The sequence below is a fragment of the Neoarius graeffei genome, chromosome 12 (genome assembly GCF_027579695.1).
Source record: "Neoarius graeffei isolate fNeoGra1 chromosome 12, fNeoGra1.pri, whole genome shotgun sequence".
NCBI lineage: Eukaryota > Metazoa > Chordata > Actinopteri > Siluriformes > Ariidae > Neoarius > Neoarius graeffei.
This window is the reverse complement of record NC_083580.1, coordinates 38,026,032-38,039,129: the sequence shown is the minus strand read 5'-3', so window position 1 is coordinate 38,039,129 and position 13,098 is coordinate 38,026,032. Positions and strand designations below refer to the sequence as shown.

Genomic DNA, 13,098 nt, shown 5'->3' with positions numbered 1-13,098 from the left:
TTTAGAGTAATATCACTACCAAAAGACAAACAAATCAGCCAAAAGAACACATGACCGATAAGACACAGAAAAGGAAAATGACAGTCAATTAACATCAGCTTAAAGACAGCAGACTAGCTCAAACTATTGAGAGAGACAGAAGTCAGTGTTTTGTTTGCTTTTAAAGAAAAAAAAGGTAAAGGCTGTACCAAAACAGAACAAACAAATCAACCAAATGAAGGCGTAACAGAAGATACAGAAAAGGAACACAACAAAGTCACAGTTAACATGGCCATAAAAACAGCAGACAACCTCAAAGCCTTGAAAAAGATATAGCAGTCTGTGACCAGGAGAAGAGGGATAACAGAGAGAAGAGCTACGATTTAAGCTGAGGTTTGAATTTGGGAAGAGATGTACAATCATGAAGGCACTGATTGAGAGAATTCCACAGCTTGGGAGTTGCAACCCTAAATGCCCTGGAACACATGGGGGATAATTTAAATTTGGCGACAGACAACAGACCAGAACATGAAGATCTGAGACTGTGAATAATAGAGTAGGATTTAAGTAGTTCCCTTTCGATATTGGCGTGTAGCCATGGAGTACTTTAAATGTAAACAGGAGACTTTTATACTGAATGTAATGTACCGTAGAATAGGGAGCCAGTAAAGGTTCTGGAGAATAGGCATGATGTGTGCCAAGCCTTTAGTGTGGGTGAGGACTCTGGCTGCAGAGTTTTGAATATATTGAAGCCTAGCAATGGACTTAGCTGGAAGATTAATGGACAGAGCATTATAATAATCTCATTGTGATGTAATAAAGGCATGGATAAGTTTCAGCATCCTTGTTGCTGAGTTCAGGATGGAGACATGCATTGTTGTGGAGATGGAAAAACAATCTGTTTTAAACAGGGAGTTTGTGATTTTCAAAAGAGAGGACAGAATCAAAGAAGACTGATATTGTGCACAATGGGTGAAGGTTTAATGACTGTGCCATAAATGATCCAATTAAAACTACTATTGGAAGAGGTTATTGATTTGGAACTAATTGGTAGAAGATCTGTTTTATTGGCATCAAGTTTTAAAAAGTTAGCATTCATCCACAGCTTTAGGTCTTGGATGCATTCAGAGAGGGAGGGGGTGGGGCAGATGTAGATGGTTTGTAGTCGATGTAAAACTGCATAGCAATGAAAATCTGACATGACTAGATAATTTGACCCTGGGGTAGCATGTCGATAATGAACAGGAGAGGACCGAAGACAGAACCTTGTCACAACTCGTGGATGCCATGGAACACTTGTTACCTGGTGATGGAAATTGTGTGTGTGTGTAATGTTATATATAGTTATATAGTTTCCTGATACTCACCCAGAAGTGGAAAATAAAGGGTTTTGCTGCATACACTGACTGCCATTTGCAACCATACATAAAACCACGTTCTAGGTGCTGGCTGCTAGATGGCGCTGTTGCACGATTTGACCTGGATTCTGTTCTTCGCACTATCCTGCAGGCTTTTGTGTGACTTTTGACTATTGGGTTGCAGTTCTGTAGTTGATAGCCATATTGCTAATATTCTAATTTCAGGTGGTGTGTGAACCATCGAATTGTATATATTCATTCAATATTATGCATTTTTTGTTGTGCAATAAAATATTTCTCTGAATTGACTGTTTCTAGTGTTTCATTTCAAATCTAATTTTGCCCTTTAAATTTTGCCCCATGCTTATTTGACAAGGGAACAAAAACAGCAAAATTAATAATGTTGAATTGTGCCTAAATCAACCCGAGATGCTACCAGAATGCACCATTTGAAGTCTCTAATTTTAAAGTTTTCTGGGGCAGCATATCCCCAGACCCCCCAAGCAGTCGGCCTCCGGGCTGAGCTCCACATTTGTAGCACCACTCTGATCCCCCCCCCCCCCCCCCACGTGTATGTGAGAGAGGGAGGATATTATACGGTTGTGCAAAGATATGAAGTTTAGCTTCGAGTCGTGAGCATATTCATGAGTGAAAATATTTTCAGTAAGATAAAACTTTATTGATCCTGAAGGAAATTCTCATGCCAGAAATTACTCCATAAAAATATAGTACAAGTTAGAATACAAGTTAAAAATAAACTGTTTGTAAAATAAGAACTGGACAAGAAATAAGTGCCTAAAAAACAGTGCCTCACAGAACAACAGAATAGCAATAGAAATACTGCAAGTTACATAAGGGACTAAACTAAAAACTAAGATGGAAAGAGAAAATGCAAAAACCAATGCCTAGATGGTAAGCATTCTAACGATAGAAATAAGGTGAGTCAGTGTTTCCCACAGACCAGGTAGCAATTTGTGGTGCTCCACTGTGCCGATGAGGGAATCGTGCGCGGTGGTGTCGTGGCAGTCAGAGTCGGTCATTGGGGTGTATGCAAAGTGTTTACAGCGGGCGGTGTTCAAACACAGTATTTTTCTTCAGAGTCACCTGCTGGGACTATTTTAAAGCTACAAGAAGCATTTGAGATTATTCAGTTCAATCGAAATTCTTTTAAGTTCTTTGAGAGAAGACAGCTAAAACAAATTTTCCCAGAACCCTGCCTGATTTCATTCCTCGACCCAACTTTACATTACAGGGCAGGCCATTAGTTTGCTGGGCTTGATGTTGGTGGAAAACCTTTTTAAATTTATGAAAATTGCTCAAAAAAATTGAAGTTTTTTACCTTAGTTTTTTGCCTTTTTGGTGGCAATCTTTCAATCATTCTTTAGTTGACATTCAAGGAATAAATTGCAAAAAACAAGCTGGAGGTTTTTATTATAAATATTGAACTCAACACTTACCTCAACCAATACTAAAATGAAATAAATAGTATAATGTAACAACAAAATAATAAAATAAAATATAATTAGATGTAAGAAACCACTTAAGGTAATACCAAGGCAACTAACAATAATGAAAAAGCATTACCCTAATTGGTGCAAAGCCTGCATGCCCTATCAGAACATTTAATTCTGCGTGGCTTCCTGAAAAAAACTCAAGTGTCCTATCGTAAGGGAAGTCATTGGGTTCAGGACCATTTATGGAGATTCGTAAGCAGGCTGCCAGGTGTTCCCCTTGGAGCCTATTCCTGAGGTCTGTTTTAATCTATGGATAAAAAAAGTACATTTTCTTCATCATCAAAGCACTAAAAATTTCCATTACATCAAAAAAATATACAAAGGAATACTGAATTTCTATGTGCTTACCCTATTCATAGCTGAGAAATCCCGCTCGCAATTCAGAAAAAAACTTTTCAATACTCATCTGGGTTAAAGCAGCAAACATTGAGAGTCAATGAAATTATAATAGTCAAATAAATACGAAGTTATTATTAGCCTATGGGCATCCTATCGACGTGGGCAACAGTACGAGTACCAAATTGATCGCCAAGTGGCAAGGACCCTTTGAGGTCACACGGCGAGTCGGGGACGTCGACTATGAGGTGAGGCGAACAGACAGGGGTGGGGCGCTACAGATTTACCACCTCAATCTGCTTAAACTTTGGAACGAGGAGGTCCCCGTGGCGTTGGTGTCGGTGGTTCCGGAGAAGGCGGAGCTGGGGCCGGAGGTTCAAAAAGGGACATTGGCATCATGTACCTCTCCGGTCCCCTGTGGAGACCACCTCTCCCCGACCCAACTCACGGAGGTCGCCCAGTTGCAGACCGAGTTTTCGGATGTGTTCTCGCCTCTGCCCGGTCGCACTAACCTCATAGAGCACCACATAGAGACGCCCCCGGGGGTGGTAGTGCGTAGCCGCCCTTACAGGCTACCCGAACACAAAAAAAAGGTGGTTCGGGAAGAACTTCAGACCATGCTCGAAATGGGCATCGTCGAGGAGTCCCACAGTGACTGGAGCAGCCCGGTGGTCTTGGTACCCAAGGCCGACGGGTCGGTCCGGTTCTGTGTGGACTATAGAAAAGTCAACGCGGTGTCTAAATTCGACGCGTACCCAATGCCTCGTATTGATGAGTTGCTCGATCGACTCGGCACTGCTCACTTTTATTCGACGCTGGATTTGACGAAGGGATATTGGCAGATCCCCTTGACTCCACTATCCCGAGAAAAAATGGCCTTTTCCACACCGTTTGGTTTACACCAATTCGTCACCCTTCCGTTTGGGCTGTTTGGGGCGCCCGCGACGTTTCAGCGGCTGATGGACAGAGTCCTCTGCCCTCACGCCACTTATGCGGCAGCGTATTTAGATGACATCATCATCTATAGTAATGACTGGCAGCGGCACCTCGAACATCTGAGGGCCGTCCTTAGGTCGCTGAGGCGAGCGGGGCTCACAGTCAACCCAAAGAAGTGTGCGATTGGGCGGGTGGAAGTACGGTATCTGGGCTTCCACTTGGGCAACGGGCAGGTGCGTCCCCAAATTAATAAGACGGCAGCAATTGCGGCCTGCCCGAGGCCCAAGACCAAAAAGGGGGTGAGACAGTTCCTGGGGCTGGCTGGCTATTATCGTAGGTTTATACCTAATTATTTGGACGTCACCAGCCCGCTGACTGATCTCACTAAAAAGGGGGCACCAGATCCGGTCCAGTGGACGGAGCAGTGCCAGCGGGCTTTCTCAGAGGTAAAGGCTGCACTGTGTGGGGGGCCACTTCTACACTCCCCTGACTTTTCTCTCCCCTTTATGTTGCAGACCGATGCGTCGGACAGAGGGCTGGGGGCGGTTTTGTCCCAGGAGGTGGAGGGGGAGGACCGCCCTGTCCTGTATATCAGCAGGAAGCTGTCGGTGCGTGAGGGGCGCTACAGCACCATAGAGAAAGAGTGTTTGGCCATCAAGTGGGCGGTTCTCGCCCTCCGGTACTACCTGCTGGGGCGCCCTTTCACCCTCTGTTCGGACCACGCGCCCCTCCAGTGGCTCCACCGCATGAAAGATGCCAACGCGCAGATCACCCGTTGGTATCTGGCACTCCAACCCTTTAATTTCAAGGTGGTCCACAGGCCGGGGGCACAGATGGTCGTGGCGGACTTCCTCTCCTATCGGGGGGGGGGGGTCGGCTGCAGGCCGGACGGCGGTGGGGGGGTATGTGGCAGCGGGGGCGTGGTCAAGCGCCGGTCTGTGACAGGAGGGCGGAGTCAGGGAAGGTAAGTGGCAGAATCACTACACCTGAGAGCAATTAACCTGTGTTTGTGTGTCTTCCCAGTGACCGCACCCTATATCAGGAGGGAGAGCAAGAGCGGAAGGGGCTCATCCCTCCTGATATAGGGCGCGGTGCAGAGGGAAAGCCCGGGCCGGTTTGCTGGTGCTGCGGGGAGCCGGGCCACCTTCAACAGCAGTGCACAGCAATGGAAGTGGGCGCGGTGGTTCGGATCCCCGACGCGCCAGAGGCCGCCCTCGATCGGGCCGGAGTGTATCGCATACCGGTGAGTATCCAAGGGGCTACATATCAGGCGTTGGTGGATTCTGGTTGTAATCAGACCTCAATTCGCCAAAGCCTGGTTCAAAACGAGGCATTGGGGGGAGCACAAGGGGTGAAGGTGTTGTGTGTGCACGGGGATGTTCACCGCTACCCTTTGGTGTCGGTCCACATTATTTTCAGAGGGGAAAAATTTATAGTGAAGGCGGCGGTTAATCCTCGCCTTACCCACTCTTTAATTTTGGGGACTGATTGGCCGGGATTTCGGGGTTTAATGACACGCCTAGTAGAGAGTGGGTCCTGCCATTTGACAGGGGGAGGTCCCGGTGTCGCTTTGGCGGGAGCAGCTGTCACAGAGCCGTCTACGTCATCTCTGCGTCAGAGTGAGGAGCCGCCGGCTCCTCCTCTCTCTATTGGGGAATCCCTCGTGGATTTCCCATTAGAGCAGTCGCGAGACGAGACTCTGCGGCATGCGTTTGACCAAGTGAGAGTAATCGATGGTCAAATGCTCCAGCCGAACGCCACCCCGTCCTTCCCCTACTTCGCGATTATGAAGGATAGATTATACCGAGTGACGCAGGACACTCAAACTAAAGAGCGAGTCACGCAGCTTTTAATTCCAAAGAGCCGCCGGGAATTGGTATTCCAGGCGGCTCACTTTAATCCCATGGCTGGACACTTGGGGCAGGATAAAACACTAGCCCGAATAATGGCCCGATTCTATTGGCCGGGGATTCGCGGCGATGTCCGTAGGTGGTGTACGGCATGCCGCGAATGCCAGTTAGTAAACCCAGCGGCCATTCCAAAAGCACCTTTGCGCCCTCTACCGTTAATCGAGACCCCGTTTGAGAGAATTGGGATGGATCTCGTCAGGCCATTAGATCGGTCAGCACGAGGGTACCGCTTTATATTAGTTCTGGTGGACTATGCAACGCGATACCCGGAAGCAGTGCCTCTGCGCAATATCTCAGCACGCAGTATTGCAGAGGCACTCTTCCGTGTCATCTCCCGGGTTTCGGCACCACTGTAGTAATTTCCCTGTGGGTGGGTGGAGCACAGAGGATGGCAGGACAGAGATCAGGTGTAAACAAGGCTTTTATTGCCACACTTTTCAGTCTAACAATATATATCGGACGCACAGAGACACACACATCAGCGTCTCGTCCAGGGATGAGCCCCTTCCGCTCTCCCTCCTGATATAGGGCGCGGTCACTGGGAAGACACACAAACACAGGTTAATTGCTCTCAGGTGTAGTGATTCTGCCACTTACCTTCCCTGACTCCGCCCTCCTGTCACAGACCGGCGCTTGACCACGCCCCCGCTGCCACACTTTGATTATATTAAAAAGAATAACAGCACGGAAAGCCTCCATGACTACTTTTGAACTTAACGCTTTGTGCGCGTGTCGTCTCTGACCAATAGCTACACCCTTAAAGTCCACCACCAACTCCTTAGTCTTGGCAATGTTAAGTTGCAGGTGGTTTAGTCTGCACCACTCCACAAACCTATCCACCACACTTCTATACTCAACCTCCTGTCCCCTGCTGATCTTTCACTGTCTCTACACTGTCTTTTAAATAATGACACATTACAATCTTTCACTGTAATGTGTCCAGGGTTGCACCGCTTGTTCACGTAGATAGTGACTCCCCCTCCTTTCTTCTTGCCGCTCTTGCTGCAACTCCTGTCTGGCCACACCAACTGAAAGCTGGCTAAACTCATGATGGAGTCTGGTATGTTCTTGTGCAGCCATGTCTCAGTGAAGCACACAAGAGATCTCATTAAAACACACACTCGCGCTTTGTGAGTGATGTTAACTCGTCCATTTTATTCACCAGTGATCTTGCGTTCCCCATAACGATAGAGGGGAGATACAGTCAGTATCTCCCCTTCCTGAGCCATCGTCTCCTCCTGGCTCTGCAGCCCTGCAATTTCTTCCTCAGCTCCTTAGGGATTTCAGGTCTCTCACTGACCACAACACTTTTTTGGAGGCTCATCAGCTGATCCCTGGTGTATCTCTGCCAGGACAGGGATCTGACATGATAAAAGTACTCCACAAGCAGTGAAAACGAAAAAGAATATGCAAAACCACATCGTACCACTAAGTCCAAAAATGTAGTTATAGCTATAAATCTGAAGAAAAGTAAAAAAAAAAAAAAACCACACACTAGACAACAAAGAGCAACTCTGGCAGGCTGCTGCCTGGGACAATCCTGGAAGCGATGTGAACATGAACTTGATATCTTCAGGCCAATGTGTAATTTTCTTTTTATTATGTAGACACATTCACAAAGTACCCAGATTTATCAAAACAATTAATTGATTTCCTCACAAGTGACACATTTATATCAGGGTTTTGGTTCTCCATGTCCTGGATGTAGCTCACATAAAAATACGAGTGGTGTATTTCCCAGTAAAACACCTAACACTGTGGTGGTGTATTTCCCAGTAAAACGCCTAACACTCATGTCCTCCATTTATTCCAGGCTTCTATGCTTGTTTGTGTGTGTGTGTGTGTGTGTGGGCCTGAGCTGGCGTGTGTGTGTGTGTGTGTGTGTATACTGTGCAATACACTTTTCACTGGATTTCTCACTGTGAAAACTGATAAGTCTGTTCTTGTTCACTGTAATCCCTGTGTGTGTGTGTGGGTGTGTGTGTGTGTGCGATGTGTGTGGGTGGGTTTTTTGACTGTGCAATACTTTCTTCACTGGACTTTTTACTGTTACAATAGAGAAGCATCCCCTCTATCATGGCTGACACTTGCTACTTGTTTACTTGTTATTTGTTCACTTAATGTTTTACTTTAATATCTCTCTTTGCACCATACTAGAAGTTTTTGCTCTTTGTTGAATTAGAGTAATTTAGTGTTGATTTAGTGTAATTTAGTGTAATGTTGATCTAGTGTAATTTCTTCCCTCTCTGTATCTTAATATGTTTTTTGTATTTTTGTATAAGCTACTTGACACTTTAATTTCCCTCTAGGGATCAATAAAGTTACTCTACTCTACTCTACTACTCTACTACCTAGTGTGTGTGTGTGTGTGTGTGTAATATTTATTTATATTTTATATATATATAAATATAAATTGTGATATTTTAATTGAGATGCACTTGTCATTATACACACAAAAAATTATTTATAGATAGATAGATAGATAGATAGATAGAGAGATTTTTTTTTGTGTGTGTGTGTATAATGACAAGTGCATCTCAATTAAAATATCACAATTTTTTCCCATCAGTTATTTAAGGAAGTGAAAATGTAATGTATTCTATACTCAGATGTAAACTAAAGTGTTTCATGCATTTTTCTATTTTAATTTAGAGAATTATGGTCTGCAGCACAAAAACTATCTCAAAATATGAGTATTTCATTTAGAGTTTGAGAAAAACAGTATAAATACCATGTATCTCTTAGTCTAGTTCAATACACGCAACTGCAGTCATGGGATTACTGACTTGACAGTTCTCCAGAAAACGATGATCGACATCCTCCACAAGGAGGATAAGCCACAGGTCACTGAAAATGCTTGCGGGGAAAAGGTGCACAAGCAACAGGGATGACTGCAGCCTTGAGAGGATTGTTGAGAAAAGTCAATTCAAGAACTTGGGCGAGCTTCCCAAGGAGTCAGTGGATCAAGAGCCACCATGCACAGATGTCTTCTGGAAAGGGGCTACAGCTGTCGCATTCCTAATATCAAACCACTCTTGAACCAGAGACAATGTCAGAAGAATCTTACCTTAGCTAAGGAGAGAAAGAACTGGACTGTTGCTCAGTGGTCCAAAATCCTCTGTGATCTTAGGACATCTGTGCACACTTTGCTTACTATGAACTCACAAACAGACACACCAGTCTTATTGGCTGTTTTGCCTTGGTCTTTGAGATGAGCTGATCTGGCAGTTCAGGAGTCATGATATCCCATCGTGAGATACCAAAGCGAAAAGGACTGTTGGCTTGTGACTGTAACCCCAGTTCTCTGATAGCATGAGTGAGGTATGTCATTGGACAACCTACCTTGCATAGAACAAGGAAAAATTGTTTTGGGACTCATGCCATCAGAGAACTGGGGTATTGTTCATAAACTAACTTTTTTTTTTCTTTTAAAAAAGCTGTTATACTACTGTTGCATGAAATATATTATAAAATGTTACTTCCCTGTAGTGGTGGAAATTACTGAAGATTTTGTAAAGCCTGTTATTATTGCTATAGGAAATGAATTATAGAATGCTACTAGGCCACATTGTACAAAAGTAATGTCTTAAACATGTAATTGAGGATTTTGCACTGTGGCTATTTGTTGTTTAAACCATTACTTTTAAAAATACAAATGTGTCCCAATTTACCAAGCAAAAATAATTAAGCTAGCTATCCTTCTTCAGAGGGCGGCACGGTGGTGTAGTGGTTAGCGCTGTCGCCTCACAGCAAGAAGGTCCTGGGTTCGAGCACCGGGGCCGGCGAGGGCCTTTCTGTGCGGAGTTTGCATGTTCTCCCCATGTCCGCGTGGGTTTCCTCCGGGTGCTCCGGTTTCCCCCACAGTCCAAAGACATGCAGGTTAGGTTAACTGGTGACTCTAAATTGACCGTAGGTGTGAATGTGAGTGTGAATGGTTGTCTGTGTCTGTGTGTCAGCCCTGTGATTACCTGGCGACTTGTCCAGGGTGTACCCCGCCTTTCGCCCGTAGTCAGCTGGGATCGGCTCCAGCTTGCCTGCGACCCTGTAGAAGGATAAAGCGGCTAGAGATAATGAGATGAGATCCTTCTTCAGAGTATGATGTAAACATTTTTCTTTCACATTTAGATTATTAATACTGAATTTCATGAAATGCATCATATGTTGGGTTATGTTTTTATTCGGAAGTCTTAGACAAGTTGGAAATTTAAAAACTGTATCAGAATTTACTTTATCAATAAGATGGTAATCATTGATTTTTTTTTTTTTTTTGCATTTGTTCAATTTTTGCCTTTTAAATCAACACATTGATCTGAATAATCAGATTATTACTCCTCTACCATGTTGTATGCTGTCCATAGCTTGTGCTAAATTGATACTCATGGTTATTCTGCCATGGCTGGAACAAACCAGTGTTTTTGCATTTTATTCCCTAGCTTCAGAAGAGCTGACGATTGCTGGTATGAGCTTTACCACCTTTGACCTTGGTGGCCATGCACAGGGCAAGTACTTTTTCTTGTAGCATGGTATACTTCCTATATATATATATATATATATATATATATATATATATATATGTGTGTGTGTATATATGTGTGTGTATATATATATATATATATATATATATATATATATATATATATATATATATATATATATATGTGTGTGTGTGTGTGTGTGTGTGTGTGTGTGTGTATACAACCCCGATTCCAAAAAAGTTGGGACAAAGTACAAATTGTAAATAAAAACGGAATGCAATGATGTGGAAGTTTCAAAATTCCATATTTTATTCAGAATAGAACATAGATGACATATCAAATGTTTAAAGTGAGAAAATGTATCATTTAAAGAGAAAAATTAGGTGATTTTAAATTTCATGACAACAACACATCTCAAAAAAGTTGGGACAAGGCCATGTTTACCACTGTGAGACATCCCCTTTTCTCTTTACAACAGTCTGTAAACATCTGGGGACTGAGGAGACAAGTTGCTCAAGTTTAGGCATAGGAATGTTAACCCATTCTTGTCTAATGTAGGATTCTAGTTGCTCAACTGTCTTAGGTCTTTTTTGTCGTATCTTCCATTTTATGATGCGCCAAATGTTTTCTATGGGTGAAAGATCTGGACTGCAGGCTGGCCAGTTCAGTACCCGGACCCTTCTTCTACGCAGCCATGATGCAGTATGTGATTTGGCCTTGTCATGTTGGAAAATGCAAGGTCTTCCCTGAAAGAGACGTCGTCTGGATGGGAGCATATGTTGCTCTAGAACCTGGATATACCTTTCAGCATTGACTTTGTCTTTCCAGATGTGTAAGCTGCCCATGCCACACGCACTAATGCAACCCCATACCATCAGAGATGCAGGCTTCCGAACTGAGCGCTGATAACAACTTGGGTCGTCCTTCTCCTCGTTAGTCCGAATGACACTTTTCCATAAAGAATTTCCATAAAGAACTTCAAATTTTGATTCGTCATTTTTCCACTTTGCCACAGTCCATTTTAAATGAGCCTTGGCCCAGAGAAGACATCTGCGCTTCTGGATCATGTTTAGATATGGCTTCTTCTTTGAACTATAGAGTTTTAGCTGGCAACGGCGGATGGCACGGTGAATTGTGTTCACAGATAATGATCTCTGGAAATATTCCTGAGCCCATTTTGTGATTTCCAATACAGAAGCATGCCTGTACGTGATGCAGTGCCGTCTAAGGGCCCGAAGATCACGGGCACCCAGTATGGTTTTCCGGCCTTGACCGTTACGCACAGAGATTCTTCTAGATTCTCTGAATCTTTTGATGATATTATGTACTGTAGATGATATGTTCAAACTCTTTGCAATTTTACACTGTCAAGCTCCTTTCTGATATTGCTCCACTATTTGTCGGTGCAGAATTAGGGGGATTGGTGATCCTCTTCCCATCTTTACTTCTGAGGGCCGCTGCCACTCCAAGATGCTCTTTTTATACCCAGTCATGTTAATGACCTATTGCCAATTGACCTAATGAGTTGCAATTTGGTCCTCCAGCTGTTCCTTTTTTGAACCTTTAACTTTTCCAGCCTCTTATTGCCCCTGTCCCAACTTTTTTGAGATGTGTTGCTGCCATGAAATTTCAAATGAGCCAATATTTGGCATGAAATTTCAAAATGTCTCACTTTCGACATTTGATATGTTGTCCATGTTCGATTGTGAATACAATATCAGTTTTTGAGATTTGTAAATTATTGCATTCCGTTTTTATTTACAATTTGTACTTTGTCCCAACTTTTTTGGAAGCAGGGTTGTGTGTGTGTATATGTATATGTGTGTGTATGGATATATATATATATATATATATATATATATATATATATATATATATATATATATATATATATATATACATACACACACACACACACACACAGTTAGGTCCATAAATATTTGGACAGAGGCAACATTTTTCTAATTTTGGTTCTGTACATTACCACAATGAATTTTGAACAAAACAATTCAGATGCAGTTGAAGTTCAGACTTTCAGCTTTAATTCAGTGGGTTGAACAAAATGTTTGCATAAAAATGTGAGGAACTAAAAGTATTTTTTAAACACAATCCCTTCATTTCAGGGGCTCAAAAGTAATTGGACAAATTAAATAATTGTAAATAAAATGTTCATTTCTAATACTTGGTTGAAAACCCTTTGTTGGCAATGACTGCCTGAAGTCTTGAACTCATGGACATCACCAGAGGCTGTGTTGCCTCCTTTTTAATGCTCTGCCAGGCCTTTACTGCAGCGGTTTTCAGTTGCTGTTTGTTTGTGGGCCTTTCTGTCTGAAGTTTAGTCTTTAACAAGTGAAATGCATGCTCAATTGGGTTGATATCAGGTGACTGACTTGGCCATTCAAGAATATTCCACCCTCTTTGCTTTAATAAACTCCTGGGTTGCTTTGGCTTTATGTTTTGGGTCATTGTCCATCTGTATTATGAAATGCTGATTATTATTTGGCTGGATTTGAGCACACAGTATGTCTCTGAATACCTCAGAATTTATCCTGCTGCTTCTGTCCTGTGTCACAGCATCAATAAACACTAG

The 13,098-nt window shown here is 43.2% G+C and overlaps 1 protein-coding gene across 10 annotated transcripts in view; it reads left to right on the top strand.

Annotated features, from left to right (window-relative positions):
• The window catches only part of sar1b (secretion associated, Ras related GTPase 1B), a 291,304-nt gene that overhangs the window by 82,769 nt on the left and 195,437 nt on the right, over positions 1 to 13,098 (top strand). For all 10 annotated transcript variants that reach the window (XR_009655731.1, XM_060935857.1, XM_060935860.1 and 7 more), the window contains one exon: positions 10,467 to 10,532. Coding sequence is in view for 9 of the 10 variants with exons in the window: in XM_060935857.1 (XP_060791840.1) it covers positions 10,467 to 10,532 (66 nt within the window). In the remaining variant the exon portion in view is untranslated. The remainder of the gene's footprint in view (positions 1 to 10,466; positions 10,533 to 13,098) is intronic.